The 25,027-nt window shown below is 37.9% G+C and overlaps 1 protein-coding gene across 2 annotated transcripts; it reads left to right on the forward strand.

Moving 5' to 3' along the window:
- The first annotated feature begins 19,872 nt into the window (after positions 1-19,872).
- Positions 19,873-24,667, forward strand: hao2 (hydroxyacid oxidase 2 (long chain)). Of its 2 annotated transcripts, XM_087803979.1 has the most exons (7): positions 19,879-20,080; positions 21,586-21,737; positions 21,809-22,092; positions 22,762-22,983; positions 23,071-23,229; positions 24,160-24,229; positions 24,294-24,667. In XM_087803979.1, exons 1-7 carry the CDS (start codon positions 19,950-19,952, stop codon positions 24,347-24,349), a joined length of 1,074 nt encoding a protein of 357 aa, XP_087660105.1. In that variant the 5' UTR covers positions 19,879-19,949; the 3' UTR covers positions 24,350-24,667. The 2 variants fall into 2 exon arrangements, with proteins under 2 accessions (XP_087660104.1, XP_087660105.1); XM_087803978.1 differs by having other exon boundaries at positions 19,873-20,080; positions 22,762-23,229.
- The last annotated feature ends 360 nt before the right edge of the window (positions 24,668-25,027 follow it).

Here is a 25,027-nt window from a genome sequence, read left to right on the forward strand (position 1 = left end):
GAGCAAGACATTTCATTAAAGTAGGATAAAAAACCTTAAATTTCATAGTAGACACAGTTTTATTTGAGTATAACTGCGATATATATTTGCTGCTGTCAGCACTTAAAAAAATAGTAACAAATCTTCAAGATTGTGCATGAATTTCCTCCTTCACGTGATTTAAATCATAACCATTGGACAAATATGACGCACATATTTATTAAGAGTTGATTACTGAGCAAATAAGTGGAAACTTTCTCGATGATTCTCAGCCATTAATGCGTGAAACCGTTTCCTCATGTTCGAGCGCGGACCTGATTGAAGCCACACATGCAAATCAGGGACAAGTTCCATCTGCGCAGTCAGACTTTCCTCGTGTCACGACGAGACCAACACTGCGCGTACATGTGACACACGCACACGCACGCACGCACACACACAACCATTTGACTGACGCGAGAGTTTTTACTGATGATGACGTTCGATGATGTTTCTGAGTCAACGCGTCATCAAAACATCCAGAAATAAAGATTATCTCAAAGAAAAAACGCTTCTCACTGTTGTTGACATTTATTATTTATTAATTCTCAAAATAGACAAAAGATAAAAAAATATTAGAAATCTCGTACATTTGTAAAACAAAAAAAAAAAAATTGAAATAACCGAGTTATTACGTTTAAATACAATTAAATTGTATTTCATAAATAATAATACAAAAATAAATAAATCATAAATACCTTGATTTAAACCGGTCCTTCAAATCTAAATAGAACACAATAAACACAAAAAGATATAATTAAATATACATGTAATATATATATATATATATATATATATATATATATATATTTTATCAATTGTCGTAATGAAAAGAAGGAAATGATGAATGTTTATAGGGAAGGTCAAGTGTTTCCTCTTATGTTTTATGTCAGAATAAGGGATCATAGTAGGATTTAATGTTTTCACCAAACAAAACTTTATTTTCTCTCCTCGAAGAAAAGGCAAGAAGTTTAGGTCGACATCGTTTTTTATTTTATTAATTATTGACTTCAATTTCATCAGAGGAGATTATTATTATTTGTATTATTATTATTATTATTTTTAAATAATTTATAATTCTAATTAATAAAACGTTTTCAGACAAAGTTTTCAACAGTTTCTTTCCAGTGAAATTCAACATAAGAGTAAACCCTTAACTCTCAATATGTTACTTTAATAAAACGCTTTCTGCTGACGTGACATTTATTAAAACAGGGCTCAGCATTATAAGGGATTTGCACTCGCAGCCTCGACCCCCTTACTTTCTCTGTAACGACATTCCCAGCTTCTCCCACACCTCCTTCCACCTTCTCTCCATCACTTCATTTATTTGATTCCACGTGTCATTAAGAACTCTGATTTACACCTGCAGGAGAATGACTCATGTGAACTATTGCGTCTTTTTATTTGGAATTTATTTGCTGGATAAACATGTATTTGTTGATTAAAATACATTAATTAATCATTAAAATTCTTATGAATTATTGTTAAAATGCATTTAAATTGCAAGTTTAATTCACAAATAATACCAAATGTGATTCTAATACAAAATATCTCTTTTTAATATGTAATAATTTATTCTTTTAAAACAACGTTTTTTTGTTCAATGCAAAATAACTACAAATAAAAAACACTTTGGATTTTTCAAAAAGTATATTTACAAGTATCGAACAGAAAAAGATAAAAGAAAGGATCTTATATCCGGGATAATAGTTACATTAAATAGTTTTAAACACTTGTGAACTTTTTAAAATTAGTTTTAAATTATTAAACAAAATTCCAGGCACTGTTAGATTAGATTAGATTGGATTAAATTAAATTTTCCTTTATTAGTCTCATAAGTGGAGATTGTAGTTACAGCAGCATCAGGGGAAAATTACAACAAGCAAGAGTTAGTAAGTAAGTAAGTAATGGTTATTTGTAAAGCACCTTCCTAGACCAGGGTCACAAGCAATCAATAAAAATACTAAAATAAGAATAAAAAACAAATATATAGTTATTCTTAATTTAAAGACTTGTTAATACACAAATATACAGTATATATTACACATTTTCCAGGCTAACTACAGTATATACAAGACATTCTAACAACATTTGAATCCACACGACAGTCTCACAACACGTCCACAGGAAACAGGAAGTGTGTCTCTGTAATAACTCAAAAACGGATGAATAATATTTTCAAACCAACTTCGAGGACCGATGAGACGTTGCATCAGGATGTTTGAAGCTTTTGTAGGTTTTGTCGTTTACTTGTATGGCTTCTCACTGCTGCTGCTCATGCAACCATCCAAGGGTTACTAGGAAAAATTTATTTTATATGTATAAAAAACCCCAAAAGTACATCATCAATCCACTTAAATTAATCGACTTTCCTGTGACTGCGCTGATGATATGTTTCTCTACTTATGAAAACACTGGTTTAAGAGTCAGAGGAATGCAGTGAGGTGTGTTTTTACTGCTATACACACATCTTTTGAATCATATAAGTCGTTTTTTTATCTTGGATTTTTATGTATTCATATATTTCTAATAGAGTAAAACTATACCCTTGGCAGAAGCATGTGCCGTCTGGGTGCTGTTGCTATATTATTTTGGTCAAAAAATAACAACAAAACTAGGGTTTACATTCTTTTAGAGTCAAGAACATAAACGTATTCACTCTTATTTTATACAAATACCAAAATTCCTCAGCAGTATTTGTGTCAATCATTCATTAAACTTCTTTTTACTTAAGATTTACTTTAAGGTGACAAAAAAACAAATCACAAAAGGGGCCAAAATGTTTAAGTCACGGAGCGACAAAACAGAATCGTATATTTACCTAACAGACAGTAGGAATCTGATTTTGTTGTTGTCTTTTTATACTTTACAAAAGACAAAAGCTAAAAGATTTAAAAAAGCTTAATCGCAATAGTTCCAAAAAAACAAAACAAAAATCAAGTGTCCATATCACAGTCCAAAAGAAACTTAAAGCGCACAAGTTGGCGGAGAACAAAAACTCAAGGGTTCTGAAAAAACAAGGGAGCAACGAGATAAAAACAACGAAAAGCCGGCTCAGGCACTAGAGGGACAACAATACTAAAAACAAGAAAAAAAAATCCACAGAGAGAGAAAAGAGAACGTACAAACCAGGGAGTGACGATTATAATCTGGCGCCTGTTGCTGCAGGACAGGTGGCTTCAAGCTCTGTTGCCAAGATGGTGATTGCGTGACGAGCTGCAGCTGCTGCCAGAGCAACAGGCGCTCAGAAAGGACAAACAAAAGTTGGCAAGATTTCTTTACTTTAAGAAACTCCTTTCCTTCAACATCAGTTATACAAGTTTCTTATCTTAACTTAAAGACTGACATCTTTATGGGTCATTGATTGTGAATCAAACCGTTAAACTCAACTAAAACCCAACTGCGTGATTCGACACCAGCTTTCCTTCTTTTTCTGACGATCCCCGGGTCGGATGCATCAACCCGTCACTGAGCGAACTCGCCGTCTACTCAATCGTGACATCGTCCTGGCATCCGAAAATCCCCCCCCCTCCCCTGAAAATTCCCCGACCAGTATCAGGATCCGATGCCAGGCCTCCATCTCCTCCTTCCGCTTGGAATGGAAACAGAGCAATTTAATCTTGGCCGGGACCGAGAAGGATGAATTTAATTACGTAGCGTTTTTCTTGAAGGCTCGGGCCTCAGACCGTCCTTCTCTTTCGATTCCCTCGTCAAAAAACCGTCGCTCCTTCTCGTGGGTAGAAGTCCGGGGTTGAAGCGGTCGGACTCGAGGCAGCTGCCGGTCCCGGACCAGGGAGGACGACAATTGAGAAACAATTAAGTCGCATGATGGAAGCTAACTACGCGTAACCCCCGCCGAACCACTCGAGTAATGAAGTCTGGAAGGAACGACCGCAAGGTTGTGGGTGAACGAGAGGGAAAAAGGAGGGATGGAAACGATGCAGGCTGATCAGTGCGTAATGTTGCGCTCGGCGCGAGGATTGGATGTCATGTGGAAAGCCATATGGAGGTGGAGGACGGAGGGTTCGTCTTCGCCGAAAGAAGGTGCATCGAACTGACAACACATCTGCAGACCGTCCACCTCGGCAGATCCGTCTCCTACGGATCCTAATCAAGGCCTGATAGGATTCAGGTCATTTAACCCTGCAATTGTGAAACAGGACGTCGTTGCCATGGGAATCTGGAAACAGCTGATGTAAATAATCCGATCGGCCTGTGCCATCTGGAAGTGATCGAGTCACGGCTGGTGCCTCCTCGCTCCTCGCCGCCTCTCCACGCCACATGTGAGTGGATTCATTACCGGGTTTTTGTTTGCGTTGCCGGGCCCTGGTACATGGAGTCGGGGATCGAGGGGGAGATCCTGCGCGAACGGCTCGGGTCGAGGTGCGGAAGATGGATTTACGAGAGAGTCGGGTTCGGCTTTACGGTCGCGAGAGTGTTTGAGGCTGGTTTGATGGTGCGATTCTTGAGAGACGGGCCGGTCCTGGTGCACCACCACAAGTCCAGTCCCTGGGACCAGTTCGTCAGGCATTAGTTATGCTTCTTCTTAGCCTTCCCTAGTCCACTGGACTGTACCCGGTTTGGGTTGTATTTCCACCAGCACGGTACGTCTACACAGATACTATTTGTTTATTTTTACCAGGTAGTACCTGAATCCAAGCGAGCCAAGGTGTTGACGATTGACTACCGGCCACTGATTGGTCAAAAAGTGATGTCACTCAAGAGTCTCCAGAGCGACGTCCAACACAAGAAACAAACTCATCGCGAGAAGGACTTAGTTATGTCGGTACCAGTCAGTACCAAGGTTCGTAGACGAGGTCTGGACCTTTTTTCGTGGCACTATTTTATGCCCCGCCCACCATGAGAAGGCAGCAGGGTCAATGGAAACACAACAGAGTCCAATCGACTCGAGCCACATAGGGTTAGAAGTGTGTCGTCGAAAATCGCCATTTCTGGTCCGCACAGAAACTAAGGCATTTATTGAATTTGTCGATTATTACTAGGGGTTTTTTGGACAAAATGGAATTTGAGCTCGTTGGCACAAAATGAACCTGTAAACTAGTGAGATATTTCAAAACACAAACCCAGGATTCCACCAGATTCAGCATTTTGGTGAAACGTATTCTTCACTCACTAGAGTTTTTCTGGTTTTTTTTGCTGGTCATAACATTTGTATATTTGTTGTTTTAATCAGCACGCATCAGCATTGACCTAGTCTGCGGTGAGTGACTTAACAGATTATCATGTTTTTAAAACAATGTTATTTTGGCTCCACAACCTGGCGTCTGATCCTGCTGGAAAAAGCCAACAGAAGATGGTACTCGAGCTCAAGAAACTGGTGCTTAAATATGGCTCAGGTGGAACTTCGGGGCCAAAAGTGTGGAAAGAACCACAACAATACACCAACACGAGCATCGGCCTGAATTTATTTTATGAGTTTTAATTATGAAGCTGTAATCAAAGCGCATCAGATCTGGTGATATTTTACCAATGGTCTGTTGTTTTATTGATGATGTAGTGTCAGGGTCACAGGGTCAGTGTCACTCAGACCGATCAGGGTTTACCAGGTTGGACGTTCAGAACAGTTGGTTCACGAAGCACAATGAGAAAATATTTAAATAACTTCTAGTGCTGGAGTCCTGACCGTCCAAATAAATACATTAAATAACAGAGAATATAGATTAAAAAAAAAGTTAAATAATGACAAAAATCTACTTTTTCTGCTTAACCCTTGAGTTGTCTCAGGGTCAAGATTGCCCGAAGGCCCGAAACAAATGTGTTTGTGGTATCACTTGTGCAGTCTCAAGGTCAGGATGAACGACCTCGACCACTGTATATGTATTTATGGAAGCCTCTGGGTCACCATGACCCTAAAATATCACAAGGGTTAAAATAAAATAATCCATTTTTTGCTGGTTTTTGCAACCAATTTCATAAAATAAACAGAATAAATAGGAGATAATCCAACAGATTGATACATGGATGGATGGATGGATGGATGGATGGATGGATGGATGGATGGATGGATGGATGGATGGATGGATGGATGGATGGATGGATGGATGGATGGATGGATGGATGGATGGATGGATGGATGGATGGATGGATGGATGGATGGATGGATGGATGGATGGATGGATGGATGGATGGATGGATGGCAGAGAAAGAGTACTTAATTCATATAAGTGTAACAGAATTAGAGCAAATGCTAAAGTAAATATCGTAGAGTACACTAAGTCCCAAATACAAAGAGTTCCAGATACTATCTTTAATACGATTAACTAGTAATAAGATATAATCCAGGAGGTTTTGTAGCTCTTCGTTTCTTCTGACTTTCTTGAAAAGATTCTAGGAAGCGAAAACAAACTATTCTTATCTTGAACATGGACTGTAGCAGCTCGGAGACGCTTCCGTTTTCACAACAACCAGGATGGTGAGTGTTTAAGGTAAAAGAAAGTACATTTTTTTTAAGCTTCTCCGTGAGACGACGAACACAAAACTACTGTTGTCAAACTATGATGAGTCTCTGTGTGAACGTGGGACAGAACGAAAAAGGGCAGAATCTCAACCTTACGTCATTAGGATAATCAGGAGGTTCCTGCTCGCCCTCCCCTCGTCCAATTATCTGCGGCCGGCCGTCATCTGGATTATATTTCTTCCCTGTAAGTCGCTCGATGAGTTGGCGGCTCGAGGACGGAGGAGATATGGGAGATAAAGACGGGTGAGAGACACATGACAGGTTGAAGGCGAGCTCGCTCTAATTTGGCGTCCACCGCGGGAGGAAGTGCCGCTGCCATGTCTGCTTTCCCCCACGATCCCTCACCTGGTCTGGCGTGGACCGCCCGGAGCTCCCGGGGGCCTCCGTCCCCCCGGAGCTCCCCGTGAGCGTGTGATGTGCCAGCTTCAATCTCCACCACGTCGCCTCACGTCATCGGGTCGAGGCTGGGCGCCGCGGGGTGGCTTTCATCCCCGCGGGGGGGGAACCAGGAGGCTCCAGGTCGTTATCCTTCCTCGCCGTAAATGAGTCGATTCGGACGAGTGTTAACGTGAGGGAGCGTCTGCTGACAACCTGCTTCTGAAGACCGTCCAGACAGAAGGAGATTTTGACTTCCTGACACGTCGAGATAAACATCATCGCGGCGCGAGAGCTAACTGTTCGTAAACCTTGAAAAATACAAATGAATCTGAATCACAAGTACTACGTGGAGTGAAGTTGTTTTGCGAAATTTTGATGGTTTTGTGGAGTCGAGACGAGGAAAATTTCCAGAAATGTGTGGAAAAAATATCGAAGCACTTCCCTAACGCAATGTTTTTCGATCTGAGATAAAATATCGTAACATAAATTGACAGAAAATCGACTTTTCTAAATTAAATTTTCTTGAAAAGTGTTGGGTTTTTTTTTGCATCTACAGTTTCATTTATTTGGACAAAAAGGATTGCAACAAAATATTGATACACTTAAATATTGTGATATATTTCTTTCAACTATCAATATTCAACAGCAATGTATTGATTAAAAAAAAAAAAAAAAAAGTGATTAATATGGTTCTTTTATGCAATTTATTTCCATAAACCGTGCATAACATTAACATTTAAAAAATGTATTTACATGCAAATATTCACAGGTTTTGTTCTTTTAGCTTCTGTTTCAAACAATCTCAAAATATACAATTATTTAACTACTATCGGAACAATTTCTAATATCGAGGCTTCAATACAAGATAGACGTTAAAGACGAACAGTATGGAGGTATTTGGATGTTTTTCCAACGAAGTGTCTTTTTGATGAAGACGAAAATTAGCGCTGTCAAATGTACGTACATTTCTATCCATAACTCTTTGAATTTTCGGTGAACTATCGAATAACTTTTAATGTAGGAATATTATACTACTTTATTTTAAACCATTAATATATTTTTCTATGAACGGAAACTTATTTGAAAACCCAACTCTTCGAAGTCTTTCTTCTCCAAGACACATTAAGTTCCTCATCACGACCATGTTTTCAACTCATTACTTTATAAAGTTGCTCTGAAATCTGGGCGAACGAGAGGTTACGAGAGTCCATTATGATGTAATAATGGCTTCAATCCTCCAGCAAGCTGTAATCACACCCGCTTTGTTTACACAACGAGTCCCTTGTAGGTGGAGACTTACGGGATCGATGACGAACGGTGACAAACCTTCATGTTTGACCAATCACAGCAGAGTGGGCGTGGTTATGGTCAACAAGATTTCATCTCCAGAACACCAAAGTGTTTTCAGTGGGCGAGGCTTAAGATCATTTTTTAATGTCAATATTTCAATGAAAAGAGAGTTTTGTACAAACACACACTGATGATACAATAGAGACACACATCACAACAACACACACACACAGTGATATACAGTAGAGTCACACATCACAACAACAACACACACACACACTGATGATACAATCGAGTCACACATCGCAACAACACACACACATACACAGTGATGATACAATAGAGTCACACATCACAACGACGCACATACACAGTGATATACAATAGAGTCACACATCACAACAACAACACACACACACAGTGATATACAATAGAGTCACACATCACAACAACAACAACACACAGACACATACACACTGATGATACAATAGAGACACACGTCACAAAAACACACACTTTAATCATCACATTAATTACTGATATGATCAGTTTCTCCTCACTTAAAAATAGTTTTAAATCTAATGCATTTATCGAGGACACACACTCGAGGACACACACTCAAGGACACACACTCAAGGACACACACTTCACTTCACATCCTTCAACTGACGGATTATCTTTAATCTTCTGCGGGACGTTGGTCCCTGAACGCATCACGAGCAGGAAGCCACAGTTCCTTAAACACGGTTGTGACAAAAACATTTCTCTTTTTCTTTTCATCATCAGCCTTTCTTTCTCCTCCTCCTTCTTCCTTCTTTCATTTCTTTTATTGAGCACCGAGAGAAGGAGGCGAAGAGAGACTTGCAGGGCAAACGTTCCTTCTTCCCATCAGCGATGCAAAGTCCACGAAACTTCTGCCAACAAGCGCGGCTTTGAAAGTGAAACGTAAGACTCGCTGATCACAGAGGCCCAAGAAAAATGATATTTGGCTTCGTTACACCCCCGCACACCCCACCCACCCTGACCCCCCTCCTCCATCCCCGGGCCTTTGTTGTGGGGGCTTCTTCTGCTTTTAACTAGAACCATGTCCACGAGCCTCCTGAGTCCCACACGCAGATGTGAGTCTGGTCTCACACACTTTCTCGTTTGTTTTATTCCCTGCGAGTGTCGGCGGAGATCAGGGGATTCAGTGACTCACCTGTCAGAGGCGACCCCTGGTGGTCAGGTGAGGGTATAGCGCTTCGAAATTAATCACGTGAAAGGTTTTTTTTTTAAAGTTCGATTACCGAGGGTGGAAGTGGTCTGGTGTAGATGGAGATCAAGGGATTGATTTGTGCCTAAAAAGTTAGTTTGTTGTCCTGTGATAATCCATAGTTAGTTTATATGTTGAGAAGTATATTAGAATATTGAATATGACATTTCTAATGTTTTTTTTAATGTTGTTGTTGTTAAATACTTTACTTCTTCCTACTCATTTTTCGAACTACAAGGGTTTTTAATGTTTTAGTTTTTATTATGCTTTTATTTTAATTGTTTTGTTGTTATTTTGCACAAATAATTTACAAATTTTTCGTTTGAAAAAGTTAGAAATAAATAAGTTCATTCATGCATTCATTCAATGTTCTTGCTTTTTTTTTTTTAGCAATAATGAAAAAAAACCCAATATTTCTCTTAATTAAATCATTGAATTCAATAATTTCTATATTACAAATAATTAACGTGTTTAGTTTAAAATAATAATGACATTTAAAAAAATAAATGAAATTTAAAAATGGAGAAATGCTTTTTGACACAGTTTTATAATATTTATAGTTATTTTATAATGGTTCTAATATATAATTTTATTTTTCTTATTTCATTCCTTTTTATTTTATATGATAGCGTTTTAAATTCAACATAAAAGATGTTTGTAAATATTTTTTCCAGACAATACCTAGAATAGTACCGAGCTCCTTTTTTTTTAGCCAATCCTAGGACGCTCAGATGATCATGTGACCACGTAGAAGCCGCAACAACATTATCTGACGACACTATTTTTATATGGAATTTAAAAGACTACCAATTAAAAAATATTGAATTCAGAAAAAATATTTCATAAATATCGGGATAAGAATATAAAAATCTATGTGTATTTAAAAAAAAAAGTAAAATAATAATAATTTTAAAAAATCTAAATGTCCATATAGATGTTAATGAATTCAATTATTTAAATAAAAGTACGATTCTTAACCCTTGTGTTATCTCAGGGTCAAGGTGAACAAACACGTTTGTTTTCGGGCATTCGGGTCACGGTGACCCTGAGATAACACAAGTGTTAAATTCAAACATTCAATATTCCTATGGCACAGAAATACTTCCATAAATATGGTGTTGAAATATCTCAGTAAAAATAAAAGTGTCAACCACTAAAAAATTCACATTTGTTAAGAAACGAGCACAATCTTCTGAAAGTCATTTTCTTTTCTTTCCCACAATGAAAAGTTTCATTTGAAGTCTCGTAATCACGACGACTGACTCACGACTCTGGCACATGCGACACGATTTCATCGCCCGAGCGTTTATGGTCTGGACGCCTCCCAGCGCTGCGAATATGAAAACAACAGAAGGAAAGATGCGGATTAGACACAGAAAAAAAACACATTTTCACTCCAAATGTTTGAGTCTAAGTCATGAAAACGTACTTTTCAACGACTGTATTTTAAGTGTTTATGTTGAGCAATCTAAGATATACTTTTATACTTTTAAATCAATGACTTACACAAGAACATTTCAAATATTTGATCCTAATTAAATGGTGGAATTATTGATTCAAACTATGATGGAAAATATATTTAAATTGTGTAACCAAAGAGTATATAAAAATACATTCAAAGTTATTTAAATAAATGTATATATGCAAAATGATATAAAAGTACATCTTGAATGTTAATTTATTTGATATAAAACATGGGCATAATTGATAAAACTTGACAATTTGATGTTTGTCAAAATTATTATTCAATTTCTTTGATAATTTTTGTTCAGGAACATGAACTATTTTAGAAAAACTACAGAATTAGAAAATAAACATTTTAAAAGAAGTGGAAACGAAATGATCTGTTTTCTGGAGTTAACGAAGATTCTTGAGTTTTATTGACGGTTATTATTTATTTCTCCACTAATATTCTGGTCTCTGGTCTTATTTCCATAGAGAATCTCTGGGGATTTGCATTATTTTTGAGCAGAAAATGGTTTTGTTGCTGATTAAAGACGAAGGATTCACTCGATTGATCGTGAAATCTTACAAATGACTCCTGAGTGAGAGAAACAAGCGAGAGAAGAGAGGAAGAGAATAGAGGAAGACAAAGAGAGGAAGAGAATAGAGGATGAGAAAGAGAGGAAGGGAAAAGAGGAAGAGAGAAAGAGAGGAAGAGGAAGAAAGGAAGTGAATAGAAGAAGAGAAAGAGGGGAAGAGAATAGAGGAAGAGAAAGAGAGGAAGAGAATAGAGGAAGAGAAAGAGAGGAAGAGAATAGAGGAAGAGAAAGAGAGGAAGAGAACGAGAGGAAGAGAATCAGAGGAATAAAAAAGAGGAAGAGAAAAGAGAAAGAGACAGAGAGGAAGAGAAAAGAGGAAGAGAAAGAGAGGAAGAGAAGAGAGGAATAGAATAGAGGAAGAGAACAAGAGGAAGAGGAATAGAGGAAGAGAAAGAGAGGAAGAGAAGAGAGGATTAGAATAGAGGAAGAGAAAGAGAGGAAGAGAACAAGAGGAAGAGAATCAGAGGAATAAAGAAAGAGGAAGAGAACAAGAAGAAGAGAAAAAGAGGAAGAGAAAAGAGGAAGAGAAAGAGACAGAGAGGAAGAGAAAAGAGGAAGAGAAAGAGAGGAAGAGAAAGAGAGGAAGAGGAAGAGAGGAAGAGAAAGAGAGGAAGAGAAGAGAGGAATAGAATAGAGGACGAGAAAAGAGGAAGAGAAGAGAGGAATAGAATAGAGGAAGAGAAAAGAAGAAGAGAACGAGCTGAACTGGACACTTTTCTTATCTTGTTGCTATAAATCAAAGCCAGAATAATTCCACAGTATTTATTTCATGTCGTGAAGTTTTAATACGAGAGTTTGTAGTTTCAAGATGGTCGTTCAGCTCTGACTCTAACGCTGGGTCTGTAGACTCAGACACTTCACTTTTCTAAGATCTCTTTCTGGTCCAGGATCTTGGAGAAGGTGGAGTCGGAGCATCTTTGTTCCTGGATCAGAGCGACATCCATGAGAAGGTTCAGTCTGGCTTCTGTGAACATCTATGGAGACAGACTTAAGGTGTTCAGTGACATCCTGATGTTCTGGTTCTCTTGGATCTTGGATCTGTCCTCGGCCTTGGACACAGTTGAACCCCAGATCCTGCTGGGAAGACTGAGGGATGAAGTGGGACTGTCTGGGTCTGTGTTAGAATGATTCTCATCTTACCTTTCTGGGCGCAGTTTTAGTGAATCTGCCAATCAAATGAGGTCTGAATCGGCAGATCTGTTGTGTGGAGTCCCTCAAGGTTCTGTTCTGGGTCCTTTATTGTTTTTGCTGTACTTGATTCCCCTCGGTAAAATCATTCCTGATGTTTCTTATCACATTTTTGCTGATGTTGAAGTTGATCCAACTGAGCCCCAGAGGCTGAACTTAGTCAAATGTTTGCTGGAAATCAAACAATGAGTGAAAACACTTTGCAGCTAAATGTGGACAAAACTGAAACTCTGGTGATTGCTCCTGATGATAAGATTCCAGGGTTGAGTCAGTACTTGGGTGACTTAGGTCAGTCTGTCAAACTGAGCCTGAGAAACCTGGGTGTTGTATTTGATAAAGACATGTCTCTTGTTCAACACTGAAGAAAACTGACCAGAAACTGTTTCAACTGAGAAAAATCTCTAAACTTAGGAAAATGTTGTCATTGAAACTATTGTAACAGTTTATTTTGTGTCTAATGAAGAAGGATGTCTCGCCTGCACTTGAAACAAAACTGCGGCAAGAATTCTGACCCGCTCTAGTAGAAGAACTAACATTTCTCCAATCCTTAAAACTCTTCACTGGCTGAGGACGAGAGGATACAGTGGCTCCAGCAACTTTTAAAGATGATGTTTGGACATATTTTGGTTTGAAAACAAATGAAAGCAGTTACGACTTCGTCAAGAGTCATGTGGTCTGTAAATACTACAACACCAGAGTCAAGTACTCGACAATACTACACATATATACTTGTTACTACACTATCACAACACCAGAGTCAAGTACTCGACAATACTACACATATATACTTGTTACTACACTATCACAACACCAGAGTCAAGTACTGGACAATACTACACATATATACTTGTTACTACACTATCACAACACCAGAGTCAAGTACTCGACAATACTACACATATATACTTGTTACTACACTATCACAACACCAGAGTCAAGTACTGGACAATACTACACATATATACTTGTAACTACACTATCACAACACCAGAGTCAAGTACTTGACAATACTACACATATATACTTGTTACTACACTATCTCAACACCAGAGTCAAGTACTTGACAATACTACACATATATACTTGTTACTACACTATCTCAACACCAGAGTCAAGTACTGGACAATACTACACATATATACTTGTTACTACACTATCACAACACCAGAGTCAAGTACTGGACAATACTACACATATATACTTGTTACTACACTATCACAACACCAGAGTCAAGTACTGGACAATACTACACATATATACTTGTTACTACACTATTACAACACCAGAGTCAAGTACTGGACAATACTACACATATATACTTGTTACTACACTATAACAACACCAGACTCAAGTACTCGACAATACTACACATATATACTTGTTACTACACTATCACAACACCAGAGTCAAGTACTGGACAATACTACACATATATAATTGTTAATACACTATCACAACAACAGAGTCAAGTACTCGATAATACTACACATATATACTTGTTACTACACTATCACTGTATATCGTATCGTTGACCCTGTATCGTGATACGTATCTACAGATTCTTGACAATACACAGCCCAAATATTTAGGATTCACACGACTCTTCTTCTGTCCTGATAAACACGACACCAGCGTCTCTTCTTCTGATAAAAAAACGAGAATAAAACCGCCTCACGTTTGATTGACAGCCGGAGCTCTCGCCGGTGTCCTCCACTGGACCGCCATGTATTTAGTCTGATAATAAACCCGAGCGAGACGGAGGTGGAGAAGCTCCGGGCCTCGCCGGGTGCACGATAACACCTTGACAATTCAACACACATGTGCCGCGGCGTGCTGGGCCCTGCAGCCCCCTCGGGCCAGAACCCCAGAACCTCAGAACCCCGACCGTGCATGTGGAAGAGGTTTTCCACTCAGAACCGGCGTCCACTCGCTCTAATGTGGCCTCGCAGCCAAAACCCACCGCCACTCAGACCGGGTTTCGGGGGAAACATCGCCGCCGTCTGTGTATTCGCACAATTTGCACCTTTTTTTTGCAGGTAACACACACACACACACACACACACACACACACACACACACACACACACACACACACACACACACACACACACGAACCTCCGCACACACACACATACCGGGTCGTGTTTTTGCAGATATCACGTTCACAAAGAGTAAATTCAATTTCAAAGCTGTAATGAAATACGATCGAGGGAATCTAATTTAACACCACAACACCCGCCGCTGTTTAAAAGTGCAGAACAACTTCTGAAGGTTCTGGTTCCAGGAGCAGCGAAGCGAGACAGTGAAGCATTCATGGCCCGATCCTGACGTCCATCAACTGCAGGTGGGAACAGACACACTGACCCGGTTCTGTTTGTTCTTTTGCTGTTAGATAAACATCCAGCGGTGTCGAAGTGAAGACAGTGACTCGCTGGGGGAACTTTGGCCTGTCAATCATTTATGGATTGACGAGATCGAAATAATGTTTTTTTTTTTTTAAAGATGAGGTCCCAATGTTTATGATTGAAAATATTGCTTATGGCTCCCCCTAGTGTAAATGTAATGCCATGGCTTTGAATTTTTTAATACGAAAGGATGAATTTAATTTTTAGTTTGTTTTTGGCCTGTCAATCATTTCTTAAATTGACTTCAATCAAAGTCAACATATGTTAAAGTCCATTGGACACGAAAAACTGATTTTGGCCCCATTTTTATGATTGAAAATGTTGCCCCTGGCTCCCCCTAGTGTCGGTGATTTTTAACTGCAATTAACTTTTATTTTTTGTTCCTTCAAAGAGAAAAAATACATTTTTCCAGGGATCGAAAATTTACACAAAAACCACAAAAAAAAATTACGCCTTCCGAAAAGAAAATTTGACAACATATGTATGTTTGAAAATTTGACATGCAAAACTGATTTTGGCCCCATTTTTGTGATTGAAAATGTTGCTCCTGGCTCCCCCTAGTGTCGGAGCATTTTAACTGCAGTTTAATTTTAAATTTTGGTTGTTACTAGAAAAAGAAAAAAATACATTTTTCAGATCAAACATTTCAGAGATCAAACATTTACACAAAAAACACTAAAATTGTTCATCTTCCAAAAATACATTTTTCAAGATATGTATGTTTGAAAATGTCTGGCTCCCCCTAGTGCTAGAACTGCTTTACTGTTTAACTTTGACGATCTTTTTTTCTTTTTTTTTCCAAAATGTGTTGAATTATTTTTTATCATTTAATATTTCCAGGGATTAAAGAGTTACAAGGGTAAAATGGTTATTCAGATATTGGCTTTTCAATCATTTTTTAAATTTAATTCAATCAAAGTCAAAATATGTCATAGACCATTGGACACACAAAACCTTTTTTTGCCCCATTTTTATGATTGAAAACTTTGCCTCTGGCTCCCCCTAGTGTCGGAGATTTTTAACTGCAATTAACTTTTATTTTTTGTTCCTTCAAAAGGAAAAAAAACATTTTTCCAGGGATCGAACATTTACACAAAAACCACAAAAATAAATTACGCCTTCCAAAAAGAAAATTTTACAACATATGTATGTTTGAAAATGTCTGGCTCCCCCTAGTGCTAGAACTGCTTAACTATTTAACTTTAACTAAATATTGGCCTGTCAATCATTTTTCAATTGACTTGTATCAAAGTCAAAATGTGTAATAAACAGTTTCACATTCAAACATTGTTGCTTCTTGTATCAGAACATTTGAATTTTATTAAACTGCTAATTGTGTACATGTTCCTTTAAACAAATATATATTCTTTTTTAAAACAAAACGTGATGAATTCAATTTTTTGGTTTGTTTTACGTTTTATTTCCAAGGATCAAACATTTAAAATTAAGAGTATGTTCGACCATTTCAGAAATTGCCTCGTTTTGAAGTCAAAACATGTCATGGACAGTTAAACAAGAAATACTTTTTTGAGGTATGTACGTTTGATAATGTTGCTTTTGGCTCCGCCTAGTGTTGGAACATTTTAACTGCAGTGTATTTCTAATTTTCCGCATCTGCATTTTCCCTTCTTTTTCCCTCGATTTATATGGGTTGTTTTTGGATTTTATTTACAGGTATTAAAAGGTTATTCACAGTGACGAATAATTTAAAAAACAACTTGTATCAAAGAGAAAATCTGTAATAGTTAACTGAAAATCAACAATTTCTTTTTAAAGATATATATATTTAAAAAATGGTTCTTCTGGCTCCCCCTGGTGGCGGAACAGATTCACAACAATGTACCCACATCATGTACATTTTGGTTTTTATCTTCCTGATAACTTTAAAAAGTCTCCAGTACGGACGAGAATGTCATCTTTAAAATGACAGCTAAAGAGTTTTACTGTTTGAAATCAAACCAATAGTTACAGTTTATAATAATAAAAAATAGAATAAGTGTTAAAAAATGTTACATAGTGCTGCTTTAAAAAGGGTCAAACTCAATGTCTACTTTTCAACATTTTCAAAGGTGTGTTCACAATAAATGCAGTTTTATTAACACATTTTGGTCATAGGGGGGGTCTAATGTAAATGGAATGTCAAAATGGAAGATCCAAGAGAGAAAATTGTTGTTTAAAAAAATAAAGAACATGTGCACATGTAATTATTTGTATTTAAGTTCCAGTCATTGACCTATGATTTCTACATGTAGTATTCACATATATGTGTGTAGTAGTAGTAGCTTCATTCCCAGTGAAGCTGCTGCTTGCATGTGCTGTCCGGACACAAAGGGAGGCCAGGGTGTCAGACACAGAGGTGCAGCGACGTCAACATGTCGCTGCACAAAGAGAGAATCTGTCGGACGAGGACGAGTCCAAACAAACCATCGACCCACATGGACGAGTCGGACGATGAGCAGGTGAGACCCTCGTGTTTTCAACATGTAGTTCAAGCTCATTTAGGAAAGAGATAAGTTCGAGTTTTTCCTTTGATGATTGTATTTTAAAGAGCATTTATTTATAAATAATTTAAGTCATTAAAACCATCCGTGACAGAAGCAGGTTTTATTTGTAAAGACAAGTAAACACAAACTTACAGATTTTACAAATGATATAGACTAAAAATAATTATAATAATTTTAATAACTTATCATTTTCCCTCCTTTGGCACCACATGTTTTTTTGAAAATACAAAAATGTAAAAATATATCTTTAAATAAATAAATAATAATAAACATTGAAATTTGCGTTAGCATTAGCAATGCTAGCAGATGGAGTTGTACTGCTCTCTAGTGTTCAGGACAAAAAGTATATTTTTTGAAAGTCAATTTAAAATAAACCTTTTTGTTTATTGTCTTCGCTGCCGATTAACAAACTAAAAACATCATTCTTAAATACTTGAATTATTTTCATTTCAGAATAAAGAAATAAAACAGTCCACATGTTAGCTTAGCACCGCTAACATTTACGAGCTTAAAAACATCATAAAAACTCTTGGATTAATAGTTATTTAGGGAATATTCACAGAGAAGTAAGTAAATCAATAATCTTTTTCTGTGACACATTACCTCAGGTTTGTGTTTAATGATCCAGGTCATCGTCAACCAGATCCTGCTGAGAGAGAAAAACAACTCGGTGAGTCGTGACTTTTTACTGCTTTGGTTTGGTTGAATTCACTGTTGATATTGATTTTTCGCTTTTTATTAAATATATATATAGAGAAACTGAACAATGAGTAATAAAAAAACCCCCAAAATAAAACAAGGTTTAGAAAACTATGTCGGAGAATCACAGTTGAAATTAAGTAAATGTGATTAAATACAATTGAACTATTGAAATGTGACACATTTGAACTACAGACATGTAATAGAATCAAACCAATGAAGTCATAAATTGACTTAAGTCCAGTAGGAAAAAGATAAATAAAAAAAATCCATAAATAAATAAAATTCCATAAAAATATCTGATCAATAATATCATCCCATCATTTATTTCTAAGTAGTTCTAAGTAAGTTAATCAATGACTGAAATATGGTTTAACAATCTGTACGTTTAAAAATAAAAATGTGTTGATTGGCAGGTGTCATGAGATCATAGAAGGTCTTTTTTCCTGATCACGACAACTACACCCACTGAAGTATTTGTACTTTATCAGAGGTTTTCGGTCGAGCTCTATAGTAGAACTAAATAACAGTTGACACACGATATAAAAGATATGTCCCGTAAGCTATATTTTTTCTATTAAAAAAAAACACACACACAATACTTTTCAGGAGCAAAATGTTATGTTTTCATGTCAAATAACTTCATTTTTCAAATTATTTTAAACTAGAAGCAGATAATTCAAACATCAGACTGCTATTTTAAATAATTCAATTAAATAATTAATTAAAGCTATGCTGATGGGTTTTGCTTTAAGAATAAACTAAATTATAATAATTCAAATATTTATTTATATTGAATTAAATGTAAATCACTTTATTTTATTGTATTTCATCCCAGTCTATACTGTATGTATAGACTGGGATGATATATGTATGTTTAAAACTTGACATCAGATATAAAAGTATTTGTATGTTTTAATGTACTATAATACGTCTATGTGAACACAAAACAAAAATTGTGTATGACTTGAAGTGTAATACTCAACCAAAAGTTTCACATTCTGATGCTTCTTGAAAAACTACCATCAAACTACATTAAAAATATATATACAGTATATTCTATATATATATTAATATTTATATATATGTATATAAGGTAAGGTAAAACTTTAGTGATCCCTCAGTAAAGTTTTACATTACCTTATATACATATATATATAAATATATATGAGTTTAAGCGTATAATTGTTTAAACATTTTACTGAAACAAATGCAAAGGGACAAGTGGAGATTGAAACAATAGGTGGATAAATAAACTAACTAACTAACTAACTGAATACATAAAATGGCAAGTTTGTAGAAATATAAATGAAATATTCGTTATAAATACAATAAAAACATGAGATGAGGCGTGTGCGTGTGCGTGTGCGTGTGCGTGTGCGTGTGCGTGTGTGTGTGTGTGTGTGGATTGCGTTGCAGATGCGTGTGTGTGACACTTGGTGGCAGCAAATAAACACAAATCAATGTCAAAATAATGTTCGCTGCGGTGACGTCACAGTCTATCAGTCCCGTCAGTAGACATCAATAATCGAGTACCGAGAGTTCGATGAACCTAAAACACGATCTTCAAAATCCTCTTCGCACCTGTTCGCAGTAACATAATGAAAGGTTCTAACACAGTCTGTCGCTCGTTGCCAACAGTTCGAGAAGAAACATCTCGTGTGTTGTTGCTCACGGAGGAGGATCTGAATCATGGCCATGGTGTGTCTGGCAGACTTCGAGGAGTTCGCGAGGGAACATCTGCCCAAGTTGACCTGGGACTACTATTCTGCAGGAGCAGACGACTGTTGCACCAGAGACAACAACCTGCTCGCCTACAAACGGTGAACAACGACTCCTTCTTTAGGACATGTTGACTTTTTTGAAAAGTAGGCATCAGCACAGGGGTCGTTCTTGGTCTGCAGTGGTCAGTACCTGCAGGGGTTGGACATTAAAGCAAGAGTTGACACACGATTAAAAAGAGATGTCGCGTATCCCATATCTTTATTTAAAAAACAACAACATTTTCTCAGGATCAAAGCAATTTGTTATGTCAAATAACTTAATTTTTGGACAAAAAACTTGTCCAAAAAATTTTTCTTGGTCTGCAGTGGTCAGTACCTTCACAGGTTGGACATTAAATTCACTAAGAGAGGCAATGTTATGTATTCTGTTACAATAACAACATTTTACAAACGATTTAACGGATATCAGATCTTTGTTTAAAAAAAAACCAAAATTTTTCACTGGATCAAATCGATCTGTTATGTCAAATAACAGGATTTTTAATATAATATAATAATATTAAACAAAAAAAAGATAATTTGACGATCCGATTGCTGATTTAATTAATGAAATTATGTAATTATAATTTCTTTTAATTATGTTTGCATCTGCTCAGCGTTGTTTTCTTGCTCTGCAGTGGTCAGTACCTGAAGAGGTTAGACATTACATTTTAGTATGAGGCCACGTTATGTATTGTGAGTGTGAATGACAAGAGTTGACACATTATTTAACAGAGATGTCATGTATTTTTAAACGTCTTTGTTTAAAAAGAACAACATTTTCTCAGGATCAAATCCATCTGTTATGTCTTCATGTCAAATAACTATATATTGAAAATAATTTGAAAAAAAAAAGATAATTTGACGTTTTTATTGCTGATTTAATTAATTCAATGATGTAATTGTTGTTTTTGTAATAATGTTTGCATCAGCTCAGCGTCGTTTTCTTGCTCTGCAGTGGTCAGTACCTACAGAGTTTTAACAATAAAGAGGTGTCGTTCAGCAAAATAAAAATAAATTACCAAGATGAGAAAAACAAAAAAAGACAAAATTAAGCAAATAGTATTATTAAAATACATAATTCTACTGTATAATAAGTAGATTTAAATATTTTCAATATGAAGATCATATTTATATATATATATACTGTATATATATATATATATATACAGTATATATATAAAAATGGAAATAAAGGTTAATTATTCAAAAAGAAAGTTTTAAAGTTTTAAATGTTTTGATGGATTAAAAATCAAAAATAACTTAAATATAACTTGTATAAAATAGTTCATCAATCATTGGATTGTCCAAGACGTTCCAAGTCATTGTCGGATCAGTCCGAGTCACTTTTGTCAATCGGTCTTCTGGGTCACACGGGTCACACCCATGACTCCAGGGAGGGATCGTATATAAACGTTGATCCGTTGACTTATAAAGATGTCGGTGTTCAAGATAAGATAAGGGAACAGACATTATGGGCGACAACTGTTTGGTGAAGGAAAACAAAAAGACATAACCTCGGTTCTAGGTCATCAAATGACGACGCCTCTTCCCTTGTGACCTAGAATCCGCCTGAGGCCTCGGGTCCTGCGCGACGTCTCGGTCAGCGACACCCGGACCACGGTGCAGGGAACGGAAATAAGCTTCCCGGTCGGAATCGCACCGACGGCCTTCCACTGCCTGGCCTGGCACGAGGGCGAGATGGCCACGGCGAGAGGTGACGGTCTTTTCCTTCGTCCCAGAAGATTCCACCGGTAACCGTGTCCGTTTCATCCCAACGCGTCGCAGCCACGGAGGCCTTGCACACCTGCTACATCACCAGCACCTACTCCACCTGCTCGGTGGAGGAGATCGCGGCGGCGGCGCCCGACGGCTACCGCTGGTTCCAGCTGTACGTTTACCGCGACAGGAAGCTGTCGGAGGAGATCGTCCGTCGGGTGGAAGCCCTCGGCTACAAGGCCCTCGTCCTCACCGTGGACGTGCCGTACACCGGGAAGCGCCGCAACGACCTGCGTAACAAGTTCCGACTCCCGCCTCACCTGAAGGTCAAGAACCTGGAAGGGGTTTCCCAGGTAGGGCTAGACCGGGGTCACTGGTGCTGTGTCTCAAATCGCATACTTCTCTTTGTATACTAGCAGTTAGTATGCATCAGGATAGTGTGCATACTAACTAGTACGCAAATTCCCAACAGATAGTATGACTCAAATCAAACTCTGCTGCTACGCACTAACAGGAAATGACGCGACAGCTTCTTCTTCTACTACTATTTAATGATGTTGAAACCAGCTGTAGGAACACTATCGCCACCTGCTGGCAGCACGTTTTGCAAGTTTGGAAAAAGAAATAAAGGAAAAATATGAGAATCTAAATATTCGCGAGATATTTAAGCTGGTATCAACACCGAAGATGTGTCATCCTCCTACTGTTGGCGGAAAATGCACCTGTAAGTATATGTTTATATATATATATATATATGACGTAACTTCTGTTTAAAACGTCACTAAGTTGGCGGCCGTTTAGGGTGGTTAGTGTCCATCGAACCATACTCAGTTTTGTGGGCATTTTAGTACGCCAATTTAGTGTGTTTGGAGCACTACATTTCGCATACTAAGAATTGAGACGCACTTACGCACTAAAAATACTAACTTTGAGTTCGCAAGTATGCGATTTGAGACACAGCTTGGTTCTCCATATGTCTGAGTTGAGCGTCAGTAACCCCCCAACGTCCCCCACACCTGAAGCAGGAGGACACGAGCCAGGACCACCACGGGATCCCCGCCAACACCTTGGACCCGTCCATCAGCTGGAAGGACGTGCACTGGCTGCAGTCCATCACCCGCCTCCCGCTCATCATCAAGGGCATCCTGACCAAGGAGGACGCGGAACTGGCCGTGGAGCACGGATTCCAGGGAGTCATCGTGTCCAACCACGGCGGGAGACAACTGGACGGAGGCCCCGCGACGGTAACTAGGGGGGACCCTTCAGGACGTTGCTATTGCCGTCACCGAACCCTACCCTTGCTGATGCTCGTTTTTTTTGGGGGGGAACAGATCGACGTGCTGTCAGAGATCGTGGACACGGTCCAGGGCAGGATTGAGGTCTATCTGGACGGCGGGATCAGGACTGGCAGTGATGTCCTGAAAGCGCTGGCCTTGGGCGCCAAGTGTGTGTTTATCGGCCGCCCAGCTGTGTGGGGCCTCGCGTACAAGGTGAACTTCATTTATCTTCCACTAATCCTGTTTGTTTATTTAATGTTAATCAAATGTTACGCTGCAGACGAGGTGGAAAAATGGAACAAAAAACACGTTTGGTACTAAATATGGTCTCAATGGAAAAACTTGAAGTCAGTTTCAGGGGTTTCTGGGGTTAAGAGGTTAACGATGTTACAAATTTAGGGAAAATATTAAAGCTGGATTGGATGAATGTGTAAACTGAGATGCTTCAAAGAATCTGTTCAAAGTAAAAATGTATGGAAACAGTTGAAATGTTGGTATAAAGGAAAAAGACTGATTTGAAAAAATTAAAATAGACTGAAAAACTAGTACTAAACGTATAAATATCAGTAGAATTAGTAGTAGTAATATTAGTAGTAGAATTAGAATAAGTATTAGTATAATTAGTAGTATAAGTATAATTAGTAAAATCAGTAGTAGAAGTAGTAGTTGAAGCATAATTAGTATAAGTAGTAGTAGAATAAGTAGCAGTAGAATTAGAAGTAGAATTGGTAAAATTAGTAGTAGAATTAGTAGAAGTAGTTTTTAAAGTTGAATGAAGTTTATTGGTGTGGGTAGATAAATTTACACAACTAGAAAAGTATCACTCAACTCCGCCCACATTGTGATTCCTTAAAATGTATTTCTTGTAGAAGTATTACTGCCAAACATTTATTTTATCTTTTAATTGGATCCCTTTGACCTTTAACATGAGAACAGAGTCACAAGTTATTCAAATACACATAGCAGGCGAAGAAGAGTTGCTAAGCTCACACAGAATCATCAAAGAATCGAGAAAAAAAACCTTACATTTTCATGGATCCAGATGGTAAATCATTAAAAAAAATAGCTTCCACGGTTTAACTCATAGTCTCTTTTATTTAACGCACAAAAGTGACCCTTTACGTGTCATTTGTGTTCCTTCAGGGCGAGGAAGGAGTCCGACAAGTGCTTCAGATCCTCAACGACGAGTTCCGTCTCTCCATGGCTTTATCAGGTCAGTCCAGTCGATTCGATCTTTGAAGTTCTCGTGACGTTCCTCTAACTCTCCGTCTCTCCAGGATGTAGGAACGTGTCGGAGATCAACAAGAACCTGATCCAGTTCGCCCGACTCTGAACAAGAACCTGATCCAGTTCGCCCGACTCTGAACAAGAACCTGATCCAGTTCGCCCGACTCTGAACAAGAACCTGATCCAGTTCGCCCGACTCTGAACAAGAACCTGGTCCAGGTCGCCCGACTCTGAACAAGAACCTGATCCAGGTCGCCCGACTCTGAACAAGAACCTGATCCAGTTCGCCCGACTCTGAACAAGAACCTGATCCAGTTCGCCCGACTCTGAACAAGAACCTGATCCAGTTCGCCCGACTCTGAACAAGAACCTGATCCAGTTCGCCCGACTCTGAAGTACAAACAAATAAACGTCTCCACTCAGAGTCAGTTTTGTCCTTGAATGTTTACAATAATACTACAGTTTCCTGGTCGAAGCGACGACAATAACCACAGAAATGATACAATGATACTGAGTGTGATTGAGCAAGAAAGTTTCATAAAAGGAAATGATGAACTGATGAACTTCTCTAATCTTTCTATCCTTCTCTCTTTTTTTGACGCCAAAAAACTTGAAAAAAAGTATAAAGACAGGAATTGGCTCAGGATTAGCAAGTTGAGCGGATACAGAATTATATATATACAGTATATATTAATGTATAAATATAAAAAGTTGATAAAAGTATATGAATCATTTGTCATTTTTCTGACAAGATTCTAAGTTTTTCTTTTGAAAAACAACTTTC

This window comes from Callionymus lyra, chromosome 12 (assembly GCF_982586985.1).
Source record: "Callionymus lyra chromosome 12, fCalLyr1.hap1.1, whole genome shotgun sequence".
Lineage (NCBI taxonomy): Eukaryota > Metazoa > Chordata > Actinopteri > Syngnathiformes > Callionymidae > Callionymus > Callionymus lyra.